The sequence below is a fragment of the Balaenoptera physalus genome, assembly GCF_965194825.1.
Source record: "Balaenoptera physalus genome assembly, chromosome: 10".
NCBI classification, from domain to species: Eukaryota; Metazoa; Chordata; class Mammalia; order Artiodactyla; family Balaenopteridae; genus Balaenoptera; species Balaenoptera physalus.
Genome location: NC_138889.1, coordinates 89,145,384 through 89,169,830, shown reverse-complemented (window position 1 = coordinate 89,169,830; position 24,447 = coordinate 89,145,384). Strand labels below are relative to the sequence as shown.

The 24,447-nt window shown below is 41.4% G+C and overlaps 1 protein-coding gene across 2 annotated transcripts in view; it reads right to left on the bottom strand.

The window, feature by feature from the left end:
* CAT (catalase) overlaps positions 1 to 19,770 on the bottom strand; it is a 41,573-nt gene extending 21,803 nt beyond the window's left edge. For both annotated transcript variants that reach the window (XM_082410508.1, XM_082410509.1), the window contains exons 1-6: positions 19,613 to 19,770; positions 3,886 to 4,057; positions 2,397 to 2,507; positions 1,290 to 1,420; positions 724 to 828; positions 3 to 128 (exon numbers count right to left, since the gene is read on the bottom strand). In XM_082410508.1, coding sequence (XP_082266634.1) covers positions 3 to 128; positions 724 to 828; positions 1,290 to 1,420; positions 2,397 to 2,507; positions 3,886 to 4,057; positions 19,613 to 19,678 — 711 coding nt within the window. In that variant the 5' untranslated portion in view covers positions 19,679 to 19,770. The remainder of the gene's footprint in view (positions 1 to 2; positions 129 to 723; positions 829 to 1,289; positions 1,421 to 2,396; positions 2,508 to 3,885; positions 4,058 to 19,612) is intronic.
* Between the last annotated feature and the right edge of the window lie 4,677 nt (positions 19,771 to 24,447).

Below are 24,447 nucleotides of genomic sequence, written 5' to 3'. Positions count from 1 at the left end.
ACCTTATAATGGAATTTGCAGTAAACAGCCTTTCCATTTGCATCAACCAGTTTGAAAGTATGCGATCCATATCCATTCATGTGCCTGTGTCCATCTGGGATCCCTCGGTCACTGAACAGGAAGGAAACCTAAGGAACAGAAAAGTAAAGTGTAAAATTTTTCAGTTTACATCAAAACATCTTATATTTTTAAGACATTCCTAAGTTTCCATAAAAATCTCCTAATGACATGGAACATACTAGCCAAGTGCCCACAGGAAGGGTTATCATTTGTAAAAAATGACAAACAGAAGAATTTTAAAGCAGAATGATATATAAATCATTAACCTCATGGCTCAAAATTCTATAAAGAAACATTAAAACAAATCTGAAAACTAGCCTAACTTGTTATTTAAATTTTAATTTAATAGAAAATTTGTTTGGTACTACTTTCCTCTCATTTCCCTAATACAAAGAACTTTACTTCCGACTAGAAACTTTAATCCTTAATATTGCTAAATATCAATTGATAATGATTCTAGAATCACATAAGGTCTATGAATGGGGAAAGATTAAGAAAATCAATCATTATAAAACTCTTCAAGGATCAAGAAATCTGAGGAAGCCTCCCAAAAAGAAAGTCAAAAACCAATTCCAATAAAATAGCCAAAACTGGAGAAAAATGTATGAGGCATAATTAACAGTTCCATATCAGGTGATATAGTGAAAAAAGAGGTGTTCCCACCTGATGTAGAGACTCAGGACGCAGGCTCCAGAAGTCCCAGACCATGTCCGGATCCTTTAGGTGCGTTTGAGGGTTTCTCTTTTGGCTGTGGATAAAGGATGGAAACTAAATGGAAAAAGAGAGAAAAAAATCCAAAAATTAAGTTTACAGGAATTATGGTGTCTTATACATTGCTTAACGCTAGATTTACAGATTATAATTTTGAACAATGTAATCCTAGAATTTTAAGCTGCAAAACCCTAAAATGAAATTTGCCCTCTACATGTTTCTAGGGCAAATTGCCTCTTTTTATTCATCTTCCAAGCTCTGCAAGGAAAACTGGACTATTCCCATAATGTCAGTGAATCCCAAAGTGCCAAACTAAGACCAATGATAATTGTTGTTATCTGACCTTATAAAAAGATATTAAATACAGAAAAAAATTTTAAAAAGGCAATCTAGCCAATCCAAATCCTCTTCTTTCTGCTTTTCCCAGGGCTTTTCCTCAAATGCCAATCTATACAGAGTATTTGAAATCAATTTAAATCAACAAATATCTGCAGAGTGCAAAATACTTCATCACCTACCAGTATGGCATCCCTGATGAAGAAAATGGGGGTGTTATTTCCAACAAGATCCCAATTACCATCCTCTGTGTAAAATTTCACTGCAAACCCTCGAGGGTCACGAACTGTGTCAGCTGAGCCCGATTCTCCAGCTAGAAGATTCAAACGAGAAAAATGAAGCCTCCACAAGAGTACTTTGCATCCAAGAAGCCTGAAGTCATAAAGAAACACTGGGATCTATCCTTTCCAATTCATTTTCTAGAAGTAAATTAGGTATTTAAGTGCCTGGGTTATTAGTTCTACTACCCACCAGCTAACTCAGACTAAAAAGTAAACAAAAGAATTAACTGAGAGAAATGAGAGAGTGTATGTAACAACAGCTGAAAAGATTATCCGCTTAACATAAAAAGATAGCTTTGTTCACACAGGTAATTAAAATTTAAATTAAGGGAAGAGAATAATTATGAAGATCAAGGTAGTGAACAAAGAGAATAAGTGAGTGTCAAAATTATGAGGTTAATACTAAGAAAATGAGTCAAAACATAAATTCTTATTCTTAATTTCATTTACTTTTGCATTTCACAGTATTTTAAAATGCACAAATTCATGCAGAAACAGAATTAATCAGGCATTGTGGTGTGCTGAGATGCAGTTTGATAGCTCTAACTCTTACTAGCTCTGTAACACGAGAAAAATCACTTACTCTCTCTGAAATAGAAGGAACCCCACCTTGCAAAGTAGATCTACAGACTATAAACAATGTCAGTAAAGCACCAACCGTGGATGGCATAGAGTTAATTCTCAATAAAGGGCAACTGTTATCATAGCTACTGAGTAAGATTCCCACTTCATGCAACCACTTGTAGGAAAAATTCTTTCCAAATGTCACAGAATTGCAGAGGCGGCCTCTGCGTAAGTATGATTTCCTAAGACCTCAACAAACAGAATTATAAGTAACTTTCTACATGTGTTAAAATATTTTTTCTACTGTAAAACCTTGCTATCATTTGAAGAAGTACTTGTTTTCTATTGTCTAGTAAGTTTTCTCTTGAAATTAAGTTATAAATGCCCCAGATAAGATACACAGTTGAGTTAAGCAACACCAGTAATGCAAACAGACCAACTTACCAACAGTGGAGAAGCGAACTGCAATGGGCGTCCTCTTTCCAACATGCTCAAACACCTTCGCCTTGCAGTATCTGGTAATGTCATGCGTGACCTCAAAGTAGCCAAAAGCCCCTAAGGAAAAAGACACAGAAATCCTCATCACAAGACCGTCACTCAGGCCATCAGGCCCTCAATAGGCATCTGCGTGAGAGAGAAACTGGTGGCTTAACACTGGCCTTCTGGGAGCTTCCAATATGATGGGAGAAGGGGAGATAACCAAACACAAAATGATGAGAGCAAAATGCAGAGTCCTAGGTCACTTAGTGCTAAGCTGAGTGCTACACAGCTGGAGCCAAAGAGGAGGAGGAGATGGGTGGGACCAGAAGGAACGAGTCAAGGTTGCCACAAGGACACAGGGCCTGAGAGGCCCCTGAAGTAGAGGCAGGACCTAGGAGAGAAAGAAAAGGGTGGAGAAGAGGAGAAAACCCAGGGAGAGAAGGATTGAGCACTTACGAAGGTCACCACAGAGCCAAACAACAAACTGAACAGCATATCAAAATCATGAGGGAAAAGACACGCAAAAAAAGCTGGAGAAGGGCTTCCCTGGTGGCGCAGTGGTTGAGAATCTGCCTGCCAATGCAGGGGACATGGGTTCGAGCCCTGGTCTGGGAAGATCCCACATGCCGCGGAGCAACTGGGCCCGTGAGCCACAACTACTGAGCCTGCGCGTCTGGAGCCTGTGCTCTGCAACAAGAGAGGCCACGAAAGTGAGAGACCCGCGCACCACGATGAAGAGCGGCCCCCACTTGCCACAACTAGAGAAAGCCCTCGCACAGAAACGAAGACCCAACACAGCCAAAAATAAATAAATAAACAAAACAAAACAAACAAACAAACAAACAAAAAAAGCTGGAGAAGATGGAAGAGCAAATAAAGAAATTGGGAAGTCCTAACTGGGAGTCCAAGCAAGCAGCTAAAACAAAACTTCTTCTTCCTTTCTATCAAGCTTTGTTTTTCCTATTGAGTTTTTAGCTTTCTTTTAAACGCCACCCCCATCTTTTGTTTCTGTAATAAAAGCAAGATAAAAGTTTTACAGAAGTTTTCAACAAAAAGGAAAAATCACCACAAACCCACCACACTAACACAACCGTCACCGATTTTGCCCAGTTCATTCCAGTGTTTATCCAGTTAAGTGCACCATCTAAATCTAATTGTAATTACAGTATGTCTGTGGCGGTATTTCCACATTTTTACTTCTTCACTAAACTTCATAATGGACTAAAAGGAAGATTACTTTTATTTTCAGTAAAAAATATTTTATATATAATGTGCAATCCAGGGAAATAACCATCATTTAATTACTGACTCCTCTATTGACAGACATTTTTTCCCTTCCCCCTGGAATGGAGATTTAGCACTTCTGTTAAAGGAGTTCTGATCCTTTGAGAAGTAATTTTTAACCCAGGTGTTATGAAACGGCCCTTTTACAGCAAATGAGCACAGTTCTCACCTGCTCCTTTGGCGTGCACGACTCTCTCAGGAATTCTCTCCCGGTCAAAGTGAGCCATTTCATCAGTGAAAACCACATCCTGAACAAGGAGGGGCCCGCGGGGCCCTGCTGTAAGAATATTGAGTTTGTCTCCTATTGGATTACCGGCTCCGGTGGTCAAGACATCAGGTTTCTAAGTGAACATGAGAGGAGAAGAGTGTAAGAGAGTCAGTACAATCACACACTTAATTTCTGCTATCACAGGGCACATCGTTTTGCATTTTTTATACCTTCTACCCAAACTCTTTTTAAATTTCCTGTGTCAAAAGTACTGAAATACTCAAAATATGCAATTGCCTGAAATTTATAGTCAGGTCGCAGAAATCCTAAGAAATCTGCTCTGAGGAGCAGGAAGATGGCTAAATAACTCGCCAACTTGCTACACCCCTGTTCCAGGTACAGCCGCCGGGCTCCACACAGGAAACCCCAGATACGGATCCTCCAAAACGCATCATATGTGCTTAACATGGAACGTCCAAACTAATAGTGAGATGATGGTCCCCACAGAAGCTATGTCTGTAAATGGTTTACTCAGTCTTCTAAACTCTTCCTGACTGCTGCAGAGGTCAAGGCAGGTCATCCTGTACAATGTATTCATTTCTCTCAAGCAGTGTGTACCAGCTATTTGCAACATCTCTTTTCAATTCCAAAAAAAAAAAAAAAAGTCAGTGGCTTTTGTTGTCACTGATAATAAACAGTTATTGGTAAGATGGATTATAGCACTAATTTTCTTTTTTCTTTTAAACTTATTAATTTATTTTATTTATTTATTTTTGGCTGTGTTGGGTCTTCGTTGCTGCACGCAGGCTTTCTCTAGTTGCGGCGAGTGGAGGCTACTCTTCGTTGTGGTGCGCAGGCCTCTCATTGCGGTGGCGTCTCTTGCTGCGGAGCACGGGCTCTAGGCACGCAAGCTTCACTAGTTGTGGTGCATGGGCTCAGTAGTTGTGGCTCACGGGCTTTAGGGCGCAGGCTCAGTAGTTGTGGTGCACAGGCTTAGTTGTTTCACGGCATGTGGGATCTTCCCGAACCAGGGCTCGAACTCATGTCCCCTGCATTGGCAGGCGGATTCTTAACCACTGCGCCACCAGGGAAGTCCCTATAGTATTAATTTTCTAAAGATGCCAAATGTCTCTGAGATGAGATAGGTTGTTTTACGGTAATAAAGAATTAGTCTTCATCCACCCAATTCTCCCATTTCCGTTACATCAGAAGCCTCTCAGCTGTCCCTTCTCTAGAGTGGGGACAGCACTTTTAAGCCTCACATGATCCTGGGCAGCTCCCAGCTGTGGTCACACTCTGCTTTTGACTACAGCCAACTGCCTCTCCCACGACTTCCCCTGGTCACTAGGAAATCAGGGGAGATGCAGAGCTAAGCCATCTCCAACAGGGTGGGTCCAACTCCCAGCCCTGCCAATTACCAGATGTGTGGCTACTAGCAAGTTACTTAGTATTTCTGAGTCTATTTTTCATCTGAAAAATGGACAAAAAATAACTACTTCCCAGGGTTAACACATGGATTAAAAGAACTGAATGTACACAAAATAAGGCCACACACTAGGCAAACACACGTTACTGCTGTACTGGCCATGAGAAAGTGACCTGATACCAGAAACAAAGCATTTCTGGCTTTATTTTTCTAGAAACCATGACAGATATGTAGGTATCCATCCAGACTCTCTCGCCCTATCCCTTACCCATCCGGCAGCAAACCCTTCCAAACTATATGAAAGTTTACATGTCCAGTCTGTGGTTACCACCCAATCACACCACCCTCTTTTGAAGACACACATGTGCTAATAAGTGTGACACTGTATACTTGTTTAAAATCTAAACTAGAAAATGAATCAGAAAAAGGAAGAGTGAAATTGCACAACTTCCCCTTTAGTTTAAACCTAAAACCTTGATTTTTCAACCTTGGCCATCACTGGAATCACCTGGGAACTTTTTTTTTTTAAAGTTTTTTTTTTTAATTTACTTTATTTTATTTATTTATTTTTGGCTGTGTTGGGTGTTCATTGCTACGTGCGGGCTTTCTCTAGTTGAGGTGAGCGGGGGCTACTCTTCGTTGCAGTGCGCGGGCTTCTCACTGCAGTGGCTTCTCTTGTTGCGGAGCACGGGCTCTAGGCATTCAGGTTTCAGTAGTTGTGGTACACGGGCTCAGTAGTTGTGGCACACGGGCTTAGTTGCTCCACGGCATGTGGGATCTTCCCAGACAAGGGCTCGAACCCGTGTCCTCTGCGTTGGCAGGTGGATTCTTAACCACTGCGCCACCAGGGAAGTCCACCTGGAACTTTTTAAAGCACTCTGATGCCTGGCCATCCCCCCTAGAAATTACTGATATAATTAGTCTAGGTGAGGTCCAGGCATCACTGCTATATTTTTTGAGCTCTCCAGGTGATTCCTAAGTGAGGCCAGGATTAACCACCACTAACCTAAAGCTTTTGGATGATCTACAATTAAAATTGTAAAAAGTCTGAGTAAACTAAGTCTGTCCACCCTTTACATGCTCATTTCATCATATAATCAAGACACTAAAGGAAACCTAAAAATGGCAGAGGTGGGGTGGAGGGGAGGAACGTCCCATAAAGGAGAAGAGTATGAGAGAGAATACCAAGCTTAGTAAAAGGAAAGGTAAACAGGTCAGAGTGTCATTTACTTTTCTGCATCCCTAATACAGGAAGAAGTTGCTGCCGAGAAACAAATGAGACCACATCACAAGACCCCTCCTCATGACCAGGTCAGCGTGATAAAGTCAAGAATAAAAACCATGCCCAAAGGAGGCAGGTGCAGGGTAAGCCGGATGAGTGAATGAATGAGTGAAGAACTAAAGAATGAGATGGTTTCGCCTGGTGACACTGAATCATGGAATCTTAGCGTGGCAATGCTGGAACGTTGCCACCACTGGGCCTCCCTCCCCCCAACGCAGGAATCTCCTCCATAACACCCATCCCCTGGAGAAATGAAACCTGGGTTTGTAAGTTACAAATGTAGCATTTGGCACCTCTTCTTATTCCCTGGTCTAATAGATCAATTGTTCTCACTTTTAACACCTTTCCTCACACAAGCTAATGGATATGTAATTTGCTTTTAAAACAAGTGTGGTAGGAAAAGCTTCAACACGGTCAGCAAGACAGAAGGGAGGCCAGTGGGCAAAGACTAGGGAGGAAAAGATCCCCGACTTCAGGGCGTGTTTAGGGCAACATCAGATAAGAAAAACTGACTTCAAGCAAAGATAAGAGTATTTACTAGACGAGAAGAAGGACTCAGTATGTTTGCTGAGATGGAGAGAGTTAAGGCAATGAAGCTTTACTGAAAGTGAGGGTGGGGCTGGGAAACGGACCTCGAAAGCAAAGTTTTAAAACTCATTTCTGAAAAAAACGCTAGTTCCATGCAGTGAGCATTGTGATCAGCCCCCGTGTAGATACAATTTGTTTTTATTTTCGTTTGACAAACTTCCAGGAGTCTCAAGCATTTAGAATAATTTTGAACTTGAAGCAGAAAGCAGTGAAAATCAGCCCTCCAGGGCTACAAGCGATGACAAAAATGTCCTGGAATGGCAAAACTTGGAAGATGATACCTGCTTATACGAGTACAGTCCGATGAAGCCACTCCCTGCACAAGCTGAGAAGGGCAGAGGTGATGGGGGGGCGGGGGGGGGGTGGTGGATAAGGGAGGGAAGAAGAGAAAAAATGAAAAGTCTACAAACGGCAAAGGCAGCAACCACCTGGCAGCGACAATAAGAGCAACAGCGTGGCAGATTTCAGCCAGAGGCTGGGAGAGAAAGGGCTGGAGGGAAAAATAACTCAGAGCTTGTCTGCAGGTCAAGGATACAAAAAGCCGCCACAGCACACCTGGGTCACATCAGAAGTTCAACAATCCCAAGGTGGACCCCTCTGCAGGCTGGATGGTGAGGGGGGCGGCGGCAGGCGGCGGTGGAGCGGGGGCATGTAGATTTAGAACAAGGGCCCCTCAGGCGACTCATTTCAAACACTCACTCATTCACCAGCCAGGGTCCCTGTCCTCCCCGTCGCCACAGACCACACAGCCTGGCAAGAAGCATCCCTGTGTCCTGCACACACTATGCTATAGGTCTGCAGTCTTGGAGGAGGGTGGACAGAGGGCTCCTGAGGACAGTGAACGCCAGGAAAACCATAATACAACCATGTCCTGTAGCCTGCGCCCCTGTTTTTCACAAGCATCAAACAAAAGAAACAATATCCCATGATGCAAGCGTTGGGCTTTCTCTAGGAATATGATGGAGTGTGGTTACTGCTGGTCCAAAGCTAATTAGAAAGGACAAACACAGAATCAATGCAGTTGACAGAACTGCATATGTTCTGTATATGTTCCTCATTTCCCTCTGTAACTACCATTTCTCAGGCACCTGCCATACACAAGGCCTTATCCTAGCTACCTTCATTCAAGCCTCCCAAGAACCCAGTGAGATAAATGTCATTACTCCCATTTAATGGGTGATGCCACATGCTCAGAGAATTTAAGTAACTTTACACAGATTTCAATGTGGCAGCACACGTTTACCTGCAACATAAAACAAGTATGGAAGGGCAAAGATGTATCTGCCAACTTGCTGATTATTGGGGTTTTTTTGTTTGTTTGTTTTTTAACTCAGTGCAAGGTCACTTTAGAACTAGAATTTTTTTAAGACAGAAGAGCTTTTCTGTTGCTGGACAATTCTAAGAGCTCCCTCTCTAGAAAAGCAGCATCAGTACCTGTTAATGTGTTTACATCTTTCTGGCTGCCAATTCCTCATGACATTCATACATGCTTCTCCTGGACCGCTCTTCCTGCCCCGCCCATGCCACCCCATGAGCTGGGCCAAGGGCATCTTCTTGTGCCCCATAGAATAAATATTATAATTGTCTGTGTACGTCACAGTTTTTCCTCTCTAGACAGCACACTCCTTTTGCATCTATAGCCCTGACACCTGCCACAGTGCTCGGTTACCAACAAGTGCACAACCAATGCTGTGGATTCAACATGGGAATGAATTAAACTATGGACCAATATGAAATGGCCAAGAAGGATTATTTTTAAAAAGGAGGAGGATACAACGATAGTCTATGCCTCTCCCTGCACCTCCCCTCCAAAAAATAAAAGAGAAAGATTTGAACTTATAACTTCATATTCTGATCAATCACCTTCAGACAAACTTGTTATAAAAACTGCTGCAGAAATTGGCAAAGAAGTACTTTGGCCTGGCTAAAAACTGGCACCATGATTAGAAAGAAGGACTCAAAGTTAAAGTAAAATTCTACTTTGGCTTTGCTGTTTGTATTTTTTGGCTCAAACTAAGACACGGATGAAGAAATTTTCCTGGGAGGAGTCAGGTTGGCTTGCTCTGACGAAATATTTTATCAACCTAGCTTCCACTGATTAGTGTCCACTGCTGACAGAATTTCCAAGAACTTGCTAACCATCTTAGTTTTCCTTTTTTAGATTGAAAAACAGTGGTCATGCAAACCATCCCCAACTTTCAATCCCAACAGAGTCATAATGACAGCTTTATATTCCCGGAGATCAATACAGAATATACCTAGTATTTCTAGCAAATCACTGCCTATGACACACCTGTGTACAGAAAACCAAAGACAGTCCTGGTCCTCAGATTTCTTGGTGGGGAAGGGAATGACAGTGGAGTGTTCAGGCCTCTGTCCTGATCCAAAGAAGGGGGGAGACTTCCCCTGATGGGGCAGTTTGGGAAAGGGACCCAGGCCTACACAGGGCTCCACTCTCTCCCCTTTGGAAACCAATGGCTGCAGGCAGCACCTGTTCCTCTGGTAATCTCCAGAGCTGCCTAAACACAAGGGGTAAATAAATTCAGCTCAGGAGAGCGGTCTCAGCAGTCCCTCTTGGCCAAAACTCCTAAGCCACGTTCTCCAGTCAAGCCTCTACTGATAATAAAGGTGATTCTGGCTTCCTCTCATGCCACCGACTCCCTGCTTCTCTGTCAGCTTAGGTGTGCGACGTGTACGTGAGAGGCCTAACTTACTAGACGCGCTCAAGCCTCAAAACAACAAATATCAGCTTGCTCTGCAGGCGTTGTTCTAAACTCTTTACTCAGGTTATCACATTTAATCTACCTCTCCGAGGTAAAGACTATAATAATCTCCATTACACGGAAGAGGAAACTGAGGCACCAAGAAGTTATACAACTTGCTCAAGGCCACCCACCTAGAATGGGGCAGAAGCAGAATTTGAACCCAAGCAGACTGGCTCGAGGACCCAAATCTTACCCACACACTATAGCACGTCTCAAAACAACATAGCTAACATCTCCTGCACATATTCTTCAGGCTGGGTAATTGACATGTATTAATCTACACACATGTTTTAGATAAATTAATTCTCACAGCAATACTGCAAAGTAAGGAGAATTATTATCCCATTTTCAATATGGGCAACCAAAGGGGAGGGAGGTTAAGTAACCTGGCCGGTGGTCAAGCCTCAATCTGAACCCTGTCTGACTATAAAGCCTGACCCCTCACCTGACCCCCTCAAAGTTTAAGCCACATAAACTTCGTTTACAACCACCCTAGGGAGGAGGAAGACAGACTTAAGAGACATATCAACCAATGTAGTGTGTGAACGTTATTTGCATCTGACTTTGAACAAAGCGTTAAAAAAAAAAGAGACAGACAGTGTCAGGGGTCCCCAAGACCACCCCGGGTTCAGTGATTCCCTAGAACTCACAGAACTCAGCATCTAGGCATACTCAGGCTGTTATTTATTACAGCATTTAGATACAAAGCAAAATAAGCAAGGAGAAAAGGCACATGAAGTCCAGAGGAAACCAGCACAAGCTTCCAAGAATCCTCTCCCAGGAGAGTCATGCAAGACATGCCCAATTTCCCCAGCAAGCTGTGGCAACTCACGTGAAATGCTGTCTCGCAGGGAAGCTCGTTAGAGACTCGGCACCCAGGGTTTGTACTGGGGGCTGATCGTAGAGACACCCTCTGACTCCCGGAAGGAAAGCAGGTGTTCAGCATAAACCACATTGTTTGCACAAATAGCTTAGGCACTGTGAGCCACTCTTACCAGTTAGGGTGGTGGGAACCCTCCAGAAAGCCAAGGTCCAGATGCCAGCCAAGGGCCAACCTTGCCAATAGGCCTTTCTAAGGGCAGCAGTCTCAGGCCTGAGTGGAAACTCTTTTCTGCACAGAGACAATCTGGGAAACTGATCATGCTACTTGGAAATGTGAGGATGTGAGGTATTACTGTTCATTTTATAGATGCAACCACAGTATTATTTAAAAAGTCTTATCTTTTGGAGATACATCCTAAAATATTCACAGATAAAATGATACAATGCCTGCTATTTGCTTCAAAAATGGGGTGGGGGGGAGTTGGTGGGATAGAAATTCATTATTGAAGCTGAGAGACAAGGCACTTGGAGGTTCACTAAACTATCCTCCCTATTCAGTTCTGGTTTGAAATTTTCCACAATATAAAGTTTTGGGTTTGTTTTTTTTTTTCAATGAAGAATCAAAGAGAAATGTCTAAGAAAAGAAATGAGGGAGAAGTTGAAGCAAGGGAGAGAAACAGGGGGCTTCATCATACATGAGTGGTAACTCTGAGCAGGCAAATTCAGTACTGTACTCAAAATATACAACAGACCAGGTGATGAACGCTGGGTCCTGCCCAGAGAGGGCTTATTGTCACTAGAAAACGTGGAAAACCCTAACTTCCATGTAGGCCATTTACTCCTCAACTCTGGATTAAGTCTGATGTGCTTTTCATTTTCAGCATCAGAGAGTGACTCAGCTCAATACCACATCACACTGAGGGGGTTTTCTAGCACAAAATCAGTGAACTGACAACACTGGGAAATTTTTCTGACTGCCTGAAAGACTGAAAACTACACTTTCTGGGCTCTAAGTGGACACTTCATCATTGAGATATACTTCATTTTGTAAGTTGACTTCATCATGGTTAAGCCACTAAGGGCCACAGTATAAGTCAAGAACAGTTGGTCATTCTAAGCTCAAGAGGCGAGAATGGGTTTTCATTCTACTTTACTAATTGCCTAAGTTATTCTATACCATCTGCCTGGAGAACTGCCATTCAATAAAATACTAAGTAATACATAATGGAAAAAGTGAAATCCAATAAATGTAAGAAAAAATCAAACTGTGTTTTTCATCAAGAACCAAATGGGTCCTGTTGGTACTAAACAAAGTATACTAAAGTATCACTGAAGTGACAACAGGCCATGTCAGCAGCGTGCTAACTGGTATGGGACACGGCCTTAGGCTGACAACAATACACTGCTCAAGGAACAATAGGATCTCACAGGCCTAAGTGGCGCTGGGAAAACTGGACAGCTGCATGTAAAAGAATGAAATTAGAACACTCCCTAACACCATACACAAAAATAAACTCAAAACGGATTAAAGTCCTAAATGTAAGACTGGACACTATAAAACTCTTGGAGGGAAACATAGGAAGAACACTCTTTGACATAAATCACAGCAAGATCTTTTTTGACCCGCCTCCTAGAGTAATGGAAATAAAAACAAAAATAAACAAATAGGATCTAATGAAACTTAAAAGCTTTTGCACAACAAAGGAAACCATAAACAAGACGAAAAGACAACCCACAGAATGGGAGAAAATATTTGCAAAAGAATGAACGGGCAAAGGATTAATCTCCAAAATATATAAACAGCTCATGCAGCTCAATATTAAAAAAAAACCCAATCAAAAAATGGGCAGAAGACCTAAATAGACATTTCTCCAAAGAAGACATACAGATGGCCAAGAGGCACATGAAAAGCTGCTCAACATCACTAATTATTAGAGGAATGCAAATCAAAATGCATTGATGCAATGAGGTATCACCTCACATCAGTTAGAATGGGTATCATCAGAAAATCTAGAAACAACAAATGCTGGAGAGGGTGTGGAGAAAAGGGAACCCTCTTGCACTGTTGGTGGGAATGTAAATTGATACAGCCATTATGGAAAACAGTATGGAGGTTCCTTAAAAAACTAAAAATAGAATTACCATATGACCCAGCAATCTCACTACTGGGCATATATCCAGAGAAAACCATAATTCAAAAAGACACATGCACCCCAATGTTCATTGCAGCACTATTTACAATAGCCAGGTCATGGAAGCAACCTAAATGCCCATTGACAGACGAATGGATAAAGAAGATGTGGTACATATATATAGTGGATTATTCCTCAGCCATGAAAAGGAATGAAACTGGGTCATTTGTAGAGACGTGGATGGACCTAGAGACCATCATACAGAGTGAAGTAAGTCAGAAAGAGAAAAACAAATATCGTACATTAACGCATATATGTGGAATCTAGAATAATGGTACAGATGAACCAGTTTGCAAAGCAGAAACAGAGACACAGATGCAGAGAACAAACGTATGGACACCAAGGGGAGAAAGTGGAGGGGGCGTGGTGGGATGAATTGGGAGATTGGGATTGACATATATCCACTAATATGTATAAAATAGATAACTAATAAGAAACTGCTCTATAAAAAAATAAATAAAATTTTAAAAAAAGATCTCACAGGCAAGCAAAGAATTGCCTGTCCTTCAACTGCATGGGGGCAAGAGGAGCAAATGCCTGAAGAAAATAAAAACTGATTCCAAGGATTCCAGGGAAGAAAACTAGTGGGTAGTGTTTTTTGTTTTTTAATTAATTTATTTATTTATGGTTCATTGGGTCTTCCTTGCTGCGCACAGGCTATCTCTAGTTGTGGCGAGTGGGGTCTACTCTTCGTTGTGGTGCACGGGCTTCTCATTGTGGTGGCTTCTCTTGTTGCGGAGCACAGGCTCTAGGCGTGCGGGCTTCGGTAGTTGTGGCACGGGGGCTCAGTAGTTGTGGCTCGCGGGCTCTAGAGTGCAGGCTCAGTAGCCGTGCCGCACGGGTTTAGTTGTTCCGCGACATGTGGGATCTTCCCGGACCAGGGCTTAAACCTGTATTCCCTGCATTGGCAGGCAGATTCTCAACCACTGCGCCACCAGGGAAGTCCCTAGTGGGTAGTTTATTTTGTTCTTTTTTTTTTTTTGTAGATATTAATCCAATGTTATCACTAATCACTTTTTTTTAAAGTAGGTCTGGATGGGCTCCATTGACTGTGTTTTTTTAAAAAATTTTTATTGAAATATAGTTGATTTACAATATTGTGTTAGTTTCAGGTATACAGCAAAGTGATTCAGATATATATATATATATATATATATATATATATATACACATATATATTTTAGATTCCTTTCCACTATAGGTTATTACAAGATATTGAGTATAGTTCCCTATGCTATACAGTATACAGTAGGTCCTTGTTGGTTATCAGTTTTATTTATAGTAGTGTGTATATCTTAATCCCAAACTCCTAATTTATCCCTCCCCCCGCCCATTTTCCCTTTTGTTAACCATAAATTTGCTTTCTATGTCTGTGAGTCCATTTCTGTTTTGTAAATAAGTTCATTTATATCATTTTCTTAGATTCTAGTGGATAGTTTTAATTCCAGAAAAAACTAAAAAGTTGCCTTTTACAAGAAAGATAAATAAATGTCAGAGTTCAAGGTCACATGGTTGGATGGCTGAGCACAGACTGACTGAACACACCTCCTCCCTCACTCAAATGGGCAATGTTTGTTTTTCCAGGAAGGCTCTTTTGTATTATTTTGTCCAAGAGGAAACATGTCACAGTAGTTGCTAATATTTTTCTCCTCTCTTCTTGGTGAGTTGTCCACATTTCCAGCAAGATATGGTTAAAATACACTGCTACTGGTTTTCAATAATTAGCAAACAATTAGAATAATCCCACCAAGAAAAAAACCTTGAAAATACACAGAATAACTACTGCAAAAGAGGTTTTCTCTGTCTTGAAACTGACTTTACTAAATAAATCTGATAGCACTGGGAATTGCTCTGGTCCTTCAATTTCTCAAAGAAGTAGGGAATAAGAGGAGAGAAAGGCTCAAAAAATGAAGGACAACTGATCCACAAATATAAAAGATTTCGTTACTCTTTGTAGTAGAAACTACAGTAGGCACAGTACCAGAAAGAAAATGAAGAACAAAAGTGAGAAAATAAACAAAAATAAATATTTGCTTGTTTTATGTTTCGCAATCAGCCTCTCTTTTCTTACCAGGAAAGAAATACAGAGTGGTCTAGATGTTGGCTAAAAGAAGTAAAAGCTTAGAAATTTTAATTCAACTTCTCCTAATGTCCATCTGTCTCTCTCTCTTCCTGCCATACTATGTCCCACTCCTAGGTAGTTGCCACCAGAAATGAAAGCACGTGTGCACAAGAAGTTACTGAGTCACCCCTTCTCCAGCCTGAATGTTAGCAGTGTAACATCAATGCAGTTATTATCAAGTTACCCTAAAAAATACATAAACCCTCAAAGGCTCTGTCTTATGACTCATTGACAGGAATGGATGGGATAAGACCCAACCTCTCTCCCAAGTAAGAAGGGAACTGTTAAAAAAAAGGTTCCCTTGAAATGCTCAAATTCTCCGGTTTTTAAGGGATCAGAGGCTACCAAGTACCCTAAGTATCCCAAAGGAAGAGCCAATGGCATTCTAAGCAATGAACAACAAAGTTTCCATCTAAGTTCCATTCAGAGTGACTGGAAATACATGGAGAACCACCTCCCTCCCCTCAATGTATTTTGACAGAAAGAAAAATAACGTTTTTAAGAAGATCCAAGTCATACCTATGAACATATTTGATTCATTCATCACTCGCTTATTAAAGTTCACAAAGGTTCCAATTCACTTGTCAGCAACAAAATATTCCCACAAGGAGAGACGCCCAAAAAATTGCTTTCATGCTGGCTGACACGGGTCCTAAAGAAGGAGACACCCAGCCTGACATTCGGCATCTAGTTCTTGAGGATGGAGACAGCAGGGTGCCATTCAACAGTCATTCCATAACTTAAAGCTCTCACAATCCAGAAAAAATAAAAACAAATTGGGGGGTGGGAGGCAGGATACTAACAGAGAGCTGCCCACTTATAAAAAAAAAACATTTGCCAAGCAAGTGGAGATTTTTTTAAAAATACCACCCTTTACTGTCATAATTTTCTAACAGAAAGAATATTTTAAAGTCAGAAAGTAAAAAGGACATACCCTTTTAAAAGAGATTATGTCTGTTTGCCCATCACCACATCACAAGAAAATGGCTAGAGAGATTGTCACCACATGGAACGTATGTTTGGATACAATGTAGTAGGGTTGGCTACCTAGGCACAGAGGTAGACTATGTTTCCCAGCCTCCCTCACAGTAGGTGTGGCCATGTGACAGAGTGCTAGACAATGGAATGTGAGTAGAAGTGACCTACACCACTTCCAGCCTGGCCTCTAAACCTCCCTCATACTCTCCTCCATGCTCTTAACCTTCTGTGACTAGACAGTGATGTCGAGGGCAACATTAAGAAACCATGTGTTGACAACAGGGAGTCCTCCTTCAGCCTGCAGCCCTCGATAACTGTGGGCCGCAGAGTACTCACTACCTCCTTCTTCAACCTCAAACCACTTTGGCTAATCATGTAAGAGAGAAATAAAATAAATAAATGAATAAATAAATAAATAAATAAATAAATAAATAAAAAAGAGAAATAAACTTCCAATATGTTTATGCCATTATACACTTTGGGATGTATAATATTATTACAGCACCTGGCCCATACATGACTGTACTTAAAATATGGGCTATGAATTAAGGATAATAAGACAAACAATCCAATGTTTTAAAGGACAAAAGATTTGAACAGATACATCAAAGAAATATATACCAATGGTCAAAAAAGCATATGAAAAGATGCTCAGCATCACTGGTCATCAGAGCAATGCAAGTACCACTTCCTACCCACCAGAATGGCTTAAATTAAAAGAACGACAATACCAAAAGATGGCAGGATGTGGAGCAACTGGAACTCTCAAACTCAGTTGATGGAACTGTAAAATGGTACAACTGCATTGGAAAAAGGCTTACGAGTTTCTCATAAGACATTCAATTACCTTATTCACTTACCCAGCAATTCTACTCATAGATATGTTTTAAGAGAAATAAAAGCATATGTGTACAAAAAGATTTATATAAGATTCTTTATAGAACCTTTATTCATAACAGCCACACACTGGGAATAGCTCAGGTGCCCAGCAACTGGATAAACATGTGGTGGTCTAATCATACAATGGAATACTACTCAGCAATAAAAAGAACGACGGATACATGCAATGACGTGAATGAATTCTAAAACATTTTTTTAAATCTTAAAACATATTTGCTGAATGAAAGCAGCATTACACAAAAAGTACATAAATCGATGGTTATAAAAGAAAATCAACATGGTTGCCTGGGGCAAGGCTGCAGGAAAAGACTGGAAACAGCACGAGGGAACATTCCAGGGTAATGAGAATCTTCTGTACCTTAATAAAGGAACCGGATGCACAGGTGTTTATATTTATCAAAAAGCACAGAATGGTGCACTTAATATTTGTATATTTCCTTGCATATAAATTTTGCCTTAAAAACATAAATAAGCATTGAATTCTGTTAATTTGCATGCTTAGTGTTTAGGGGTCAAGTCTGCTGATGTCTACAACTTACTCTGAAATGCACCTCCAAAAAACAGGTTAAAGGATGTATGAAGGGACAGACAGATGGAATAACATGTAATAAAAAATATACAGCAAAAAAATGTGGTGGATATATGGGCATACACTACACAATTCTTCCCACTTTTCTGAATGTTTGAAAATTTTCAAAAGAAAGCACTGGAAAATTACAAAGGCCATGTGACATATGCAAAATTCCTTTTGGTGGGGGGAGTCACCTCAAAGAAATAAGCAGTTTTCACTCAGAGCAGCTCAAGTAAGGAACAACAAGACATCAATGTGACTGCCAATCAGGACAATGTAAACAGTGCACTGAGATGCACGGGCAGAGGAGACAGCAGTATTTCAATTAGAAGTACCCAAATTATAGATGTGCTTTTCGAGCCAGCTGTTTCTCACATGGGTGACCAGGTAGGGTAAATCACCAGGGAGGTCATAATGACTTAACAACAGTTAATGATTCTCCCAAACAGTGAAGAGGCAAGCTAGTCTCAGGGGAGTCCTTTAATGAGAATAAATTTTGTTTTATGAAAAACTCACTACATTGTCCATATTTTTTTCAGTTCACCAAGTATTCATGAAAAGCTCCATGTGAACCAGGATGCAGCAACCACTGGGTATGGAGAGAGTCCTGGCCCCAGGAAGCTGAGTTCTAATCTTGACCCTGCCACTAACTAGCCGCTTGTCCTTGATTGATAAGATGCTAAGTCTCTCTGGGTCACTTTGACTAAGAACTCATGAAAAGCTAAATACCCTAGTAGCATATAAGGAACAAAATGAGAAATTTTCCAGGCTCCTAGCATAGGATGGCAGCCTTCTCACAAACAGAGAACTATAAGGCAATCCACGGGAACTCAGCATTAATACTAGTTCATTAACACTAACCTGGTTTTAAGAAAGAGAGCTAGACAAGACAAGGAAAGCATGACTCTAGTCCTCTCTCTGCCATTAACCAACCACCATGGGAACTGGGCAAGTCCCTCAGACTCTCTGGGCCAATTTGACAAAAGAAGACTCAAAACAGAAGTGCAGAAGCTAACACAGTATTGTGAAGCAATTATATTCCAATAAAGATCTATTAACAAAAGTAATAAATGCTCTCATCCCATCCAACCTCCTCAGAGATGCCCTTTAAGGCTCTGCACCCCAGGGTACAGGCCAGGAATGCCTGGCCCACCACCACTGGGCTGAAATCCTACTCATCTTTAAAGCGCTTGTTCAGATGTCACCTGCTTTGAGAAGCCTGCCAGCCCAGTCGGTCACTCCCTTTACACTCTGCAGATAACCTCTATTAGCGCCCTCACCACGTTGGATGGTAATCATTTGTTTATCTGTCTTGTCTCCCAGACTGGACTTGGAGCTTCTGGGGGGTGCAATTCTGGCCTCATTGGAATTTGTACCACTCACCCAGCACTGTTCCTAGCACATGCTGGCACTCAAAGCATACGTGTAAATAAGCGCATTAATTAATCACTAAGGTCACTTCTAGCTCTAAAATGCCAGACTTGATGTTTTTAAGTGCAAAAGAAATCATGGGTGTAAAAATCTTTTTATTTAGTCTTTTAATGCTGTGTGTACGGTGCAGGGGACGTCGACATGATAAAACACGGTCCCTGTCCCCCTGGTACCCCACAAATATGAAAGCTGGTAGTCACTGTTTGAGCAAGGGCAAAGCTAGAGCCTGTTCCGACTTCCCCCCTCACTTCCTTTCTTGCAGCTGCAGCTCTCTGCCTCTTTCCCCATGAGCCTTCACTCCTGCCTCAAGCTGCGACCTCTGTCCCAGCTGGCAAAAGCGCAAAATTATAAGCCAACCACCCGCGACCTGCGGCCCACGACAAATCCTGCAGGCCCGCTGCCCACCGCCCCAGAACCCTCTCCCCTCCTGTCTGCGAATGTAACAGTCCATCGGGACCGAACGGCAGCGCGCACGCACACACACACACCCCGCCCGTGATCTGTGGTACAGCCCTACCGAACCGCCGCGCTGGAGAAGCAGGGGCCGTTACTCGCGGACACCTAGCTTTCTGCGCGGACCGTAAGGCCGGCTCGGAGAGCGCAGGGTGTACCTGCACGGCCCGCTGCTCCTTCCAGAGCTTCATCTGGTCGCTAGCTGGATCCCGGTTGTCCGCCATGGTCTGGCGCTGCAGAACGTTGCAGGCTACCTCTACTCACGCGTCTCCGGCCCCGCGGCTGAAATTGGCGACTTCAGACTCTGCCCCTCAGCTCCGGCCCTTGTCCCGCCCTCCCTTGGCGGGACCGCCTCCTGATTGGCCGCTCGAGCGCCAGGAGGGATGGGATTGGAAACCACATAGGGGCGGGGCTGGGACTCTTGGAGGGGAGAGGTTGGGGAGGGGTTGGAAGAGGTGGGGAGCCCCGCGGCTCCGACCCCCTAACCCCGGGATTAAGGAGCCTAGGGCCGGGGCCCCGGGTACCAGGACGTGACTCTCTCCTCAGTTTATCAGCATCCTTCAGGGTGCCCTGGGACGCAGCGGCTGGTCCAGTTTTGTCGAGGGAACGCTTAGGTCCTGCTGGGTGAGGCTTTGAATTCTGTTTATATGCTCTCAGCTCTTAAAAAAAAAGAAAAAAATCGTGGGTTGAGTTCATCTGTGCAAAATGAAGTTTTGTCATGTTCTAATGTTAATATTGTTTACAACTGAAGGATTGATGGAACTTGGAATAAATGCAAACACTGATTCTGCATTTAAGTATGACCAGTGGTCACACTCTCAAATGTTGCGTTATTTTTTCTTTGTCACAGATTATGCACAGAAAGACGTGCCTTTTTAAAAACACAGAAAAGCAAAGTATTGGCAAGTTCTAAATGATCTTAATAGTCTAAAATACATAGAAAGAAAATTCAACCTTTTAGACTCCCTTTTTGGTTCAGAAGCTCCCCATTTTTGAGTGTCTGCTATGTGCTAGACACTGCTGATGGTTGCCAGACTCTATCACTTAATCTTCACAACAAAAAGACATTAAAGGTCAATGAAGTCTCCCCACCATGACAGTATAAACAAGCATCAAGAGGTTGGCTTGCTCCTGATGTAGAATAATTAACTAAGCTAACTAAGATGCTCAAACCCACTATTTATTAGTAGAAATGCTGGCATAGAGTTTAGAAAATCTCTTCAGTAAGTTAATGGGACTGATTTTTGAGGTGTTCGAGCAGTGCATTTTAATAAGTGAAATAACAGAATATATTTTGTGATATTCCGGAAGAAAATTGCTCAAGAGTTCAAAAATGCAAACAAGTTCTATGACTTATTCTATGAAAATATCTTCAGTTGGTGTTTTTCTCTTGTCAAGATGCTTAATTAGATGAAGTGTGAAAGGAGGACTTGCTTGTCCCCAGCTAGAGAGATTGTCTACAAAGTTGGAGACAATTGCCTTGGCATAATAAAGCTAGGGAAAAAATGGGACTCCTAGACCTCAGCAGAGATCTGTACTCCTACAACTTCTCATCCTGAGGCCACATCATAGATTTTTCTTCCACTATGTGAACCTCCCACTCATAGGGCATCACACTTATTCTTCAGATCTTCCCTTCCCTCAGTTGTTTCCATCCTCGTGTGGTCAGGGATTGCCTTATTCCAGACAGGCTGTCACTCTTTTCTTTTACTTCTGGGTTCATATCACTTTTTATGCTTGAGCTTGTCTTTGAAATGTTAGCATACTGTTAGGACTCTAGTTCAGTCACACTTGTATGACAAAGGATTTTTGTGAATAGAACTGGAAATCTAACCACTGTTTATAACATTATTTGCATGAGAATAAGTCTTTCAAGTTTAAATTAAGTGAAAGGAGCTAGGGAGGGCTACCAAAACTTTTTGCCAAGTCACATTACAATTATCAGACCTATTAGAAAACCCTAAAGTAAGAAAGAAAAACAGTGCCCATAGACAACTTTCAAGTATTCAATAATGTACATGATTTCTCCAGTGATTCTATGTACATCTCATCTCCTGTACCCACTGATGCATATGTCTCCTTATTTTAAAGACCCTTTGTTTCCTGGGCCTCAGCTGCTCAGTGGTAGGACTTTTGATTCTTTCTAGTTTTCACCATGAGTTGAAGCAAATGCAATTCCCTCTCCAGATCATCACTTAACTTATCTGCTTCTCTTGAAAAGTAGGCATGTTTTTGTTTGCCCCTCCAGATCCACTCTCCACCCTTCTCAATCCTAATCTGTACTCCAGGAATCTTGATTTTTATCATCCACTTGGCCCCATGATACCCTGCCTTCTTGTTGAGTTCAGCCAATGGTGGGCTGGCATGAGATGGGAACTTAGGAGGAGAGAGGGGCCAAAGGATTCATTACATCAGCTCCAAAGTCGGATTTACCACGAAGTTAATGAAGCTTAAATTTTAGAGTTCCTCACCTACACACGTTTCTTCCAAACTTCTGGGAGATGTCCTCACAATGTGCTTACGTGCAATGTGTTTTCATAAAATTAGAGTGAGATATTTAACCATGATTGAATATGACCTCGGTCTCTTTTGATTCCGAATTCCCCTCCACCACACTACCTCTCTTATCAGGTGTCATTGGAGTGACTGTAGTTATTTTTGGCATTCTGTTAAGGAGACATCGAGCTGGAGATTCATTTAGTTGGGTTTAGTGGAATACAATTAAGTGACTTGCAGTCTCTTCCATGTATAGTTAGTTATTATTCATAAAGTTTCACAGGCTAGAGAGTGGCAGAGTTATGTCTGACTCTGATACCAAGCATCTGTGTGGCCTCTTCTCTGTCTGGTGAGCCTCACTGAGCCTTTGATTCCTCTATCTAAAGGCACAGTAGCCCATCCTCAGCCTCTTGCCAACGTTTGACACTCTTTTCTCACCTCCCCTGTCAAACTCCAGTACACTTTGTTGTCTTGTCACTTGGTCTTTACCTCCCACCACTGCCCTATCTGTACTCCACGCTCCACTAAGCTAAGATTCTTGACTTTGCTGAACCCTGCACTGCTCATCCTCTTCCCTTGGCCAGGAATGGTCTTCCCTAATCACACTTGCTTAGGTTCTTATTAATTTCTTGCTGGTTTGACATTTAAAAAATGATGATGATGAAAATAACATAAAATTCACAATACAGTATCACAGCAAGAATGGTTAATACGTATGATTGGTTCAAAGAGTATTTAGGAGTAGCCCACCACAAAAGAACATGGGAAATGCCCTGAAATTTGACAAGTCCTATATGAAAGCCAGTTAGTATTGCTTTCCCCCAATTAGACAACAATTAATGAATTTTTGTTTTTGGCTGCACTGCCAAAAAAAAAAAATCTTAGTTCCCCGACCAGAGAACGAACCTGGACCCCCGGCAGTGAAAGTGTGGAGTCCTAACCACTGGACCGCCAAGGAATTCCCAACAATTCATGAATTTTAAATGGCATTACCAGTAGTAAGGAATGAAGTTGAAATGAAACTTTTCTAAACTATCAACAAAAAACACAAATTTTGACAAGCTATGCTAGAGGAAAGACTGAATTACCTTTCTATTCTCTCTATTAAAAATTATGACCTTTTTTGGTATATAAAGAGGTGACCAAAAAGTATGCAGTCAAAATGCAAAAAAAAAAAAAAAAAAAAAATTTTAGAGATGTGTCAGACTGTTAATGAAATATTATGCTATTTTGGGGGGATTCTGTGATGTGTATGGTACTTGTCAGATTATTCAAGTTTGTAAGTTGTGATTTCTTTTACCATTGTAGATAAAGGTTGATTTCTGTGCCTAAGTATATGTTCTTTTCCTTAAAGGGGCAGTGCAAATTATATAAGCTTTGAATCCCACAAGATCGGCATCCATTCCTACCAAGCTCGCTGCCTGCCTACCCTGCCATGATTCCTTGATTTCTTGGAAGCAGCCATTTCCTACAGCTACAGGTATAATTGGTTGCAGAAACCACTCTTTTTCTTTGCCTCTTCAGACCCAAGAATGGCACAGCCTACCTGACAGTCACAGGTGCTTCACCCTTTTTGTACAGTCCCTTCATGAAAATTTCCACAATTTTCCCTTCAGAGTGTGCTGTTTTTTGCAGGAATTCTGACTGATACAACTCATAAAAAGCAAAATAATGTGATGCATTTTATCCTGTTTTATTTATTTTTTATTGAAGTACAGTTGATTTACAATGTTGTATTAGCTTCAGGTGTACGGCAAAGTGATTCAGTTATATATATATATGTTATTACAAAATATTGAGTATTGTTCCCTGTGCTATATGATAGGTCCTTGTTGGTTATCTATTTTTTATATAGTAGTGTGTATATGTTAATCCCAAACTCCTAATTTATCCCTCCCCCCCTTTCCGCTTTGGTAACCATAAGTTTGTTTTCTATGTCTGTGAGTCTACTTCTCATCTGTAAATAAATTCATTGGTATCATTTTTTTTTAGATTCCACATGTTAGCGATATCATATATTTATCTTTCTCTGTCTGGCTTACTTCAACGTGATGCATTTTAAAGGACACTTTCTGGAGATATTACAATACTTGTCCAACCAGCATGGTATAGGGCAGTAGTTCTCAAACTTTTGACCTTAGAACCCATTTACACTCTTAAAAATTATTGAGGACTCCAAAGAGCTTTCCTTTGTTCATGTTAGAAATTATTGAAGCATCCAAACAAAAGAACTAAGAATATTACTAATATTAAAATTCTATAATTTGTAATTTGTTTATGAAAAGAAATAATAGCTGTCTTCGAGTCACTTTGGAAGTTAGCTAATGAGATGTCAGTATGGTCCACGTGAATGTTAATAGAAGCCAAGTTCCGTGGTGTTGAACCTCACTTCTGAAGGCACATATCAGAAAAATAAAGAAGGAAAAAAATGACAATATATCTAATTATGACTTATTTATTGAGAAATTAATATGTATATTGGAACTCTCAATCTCAA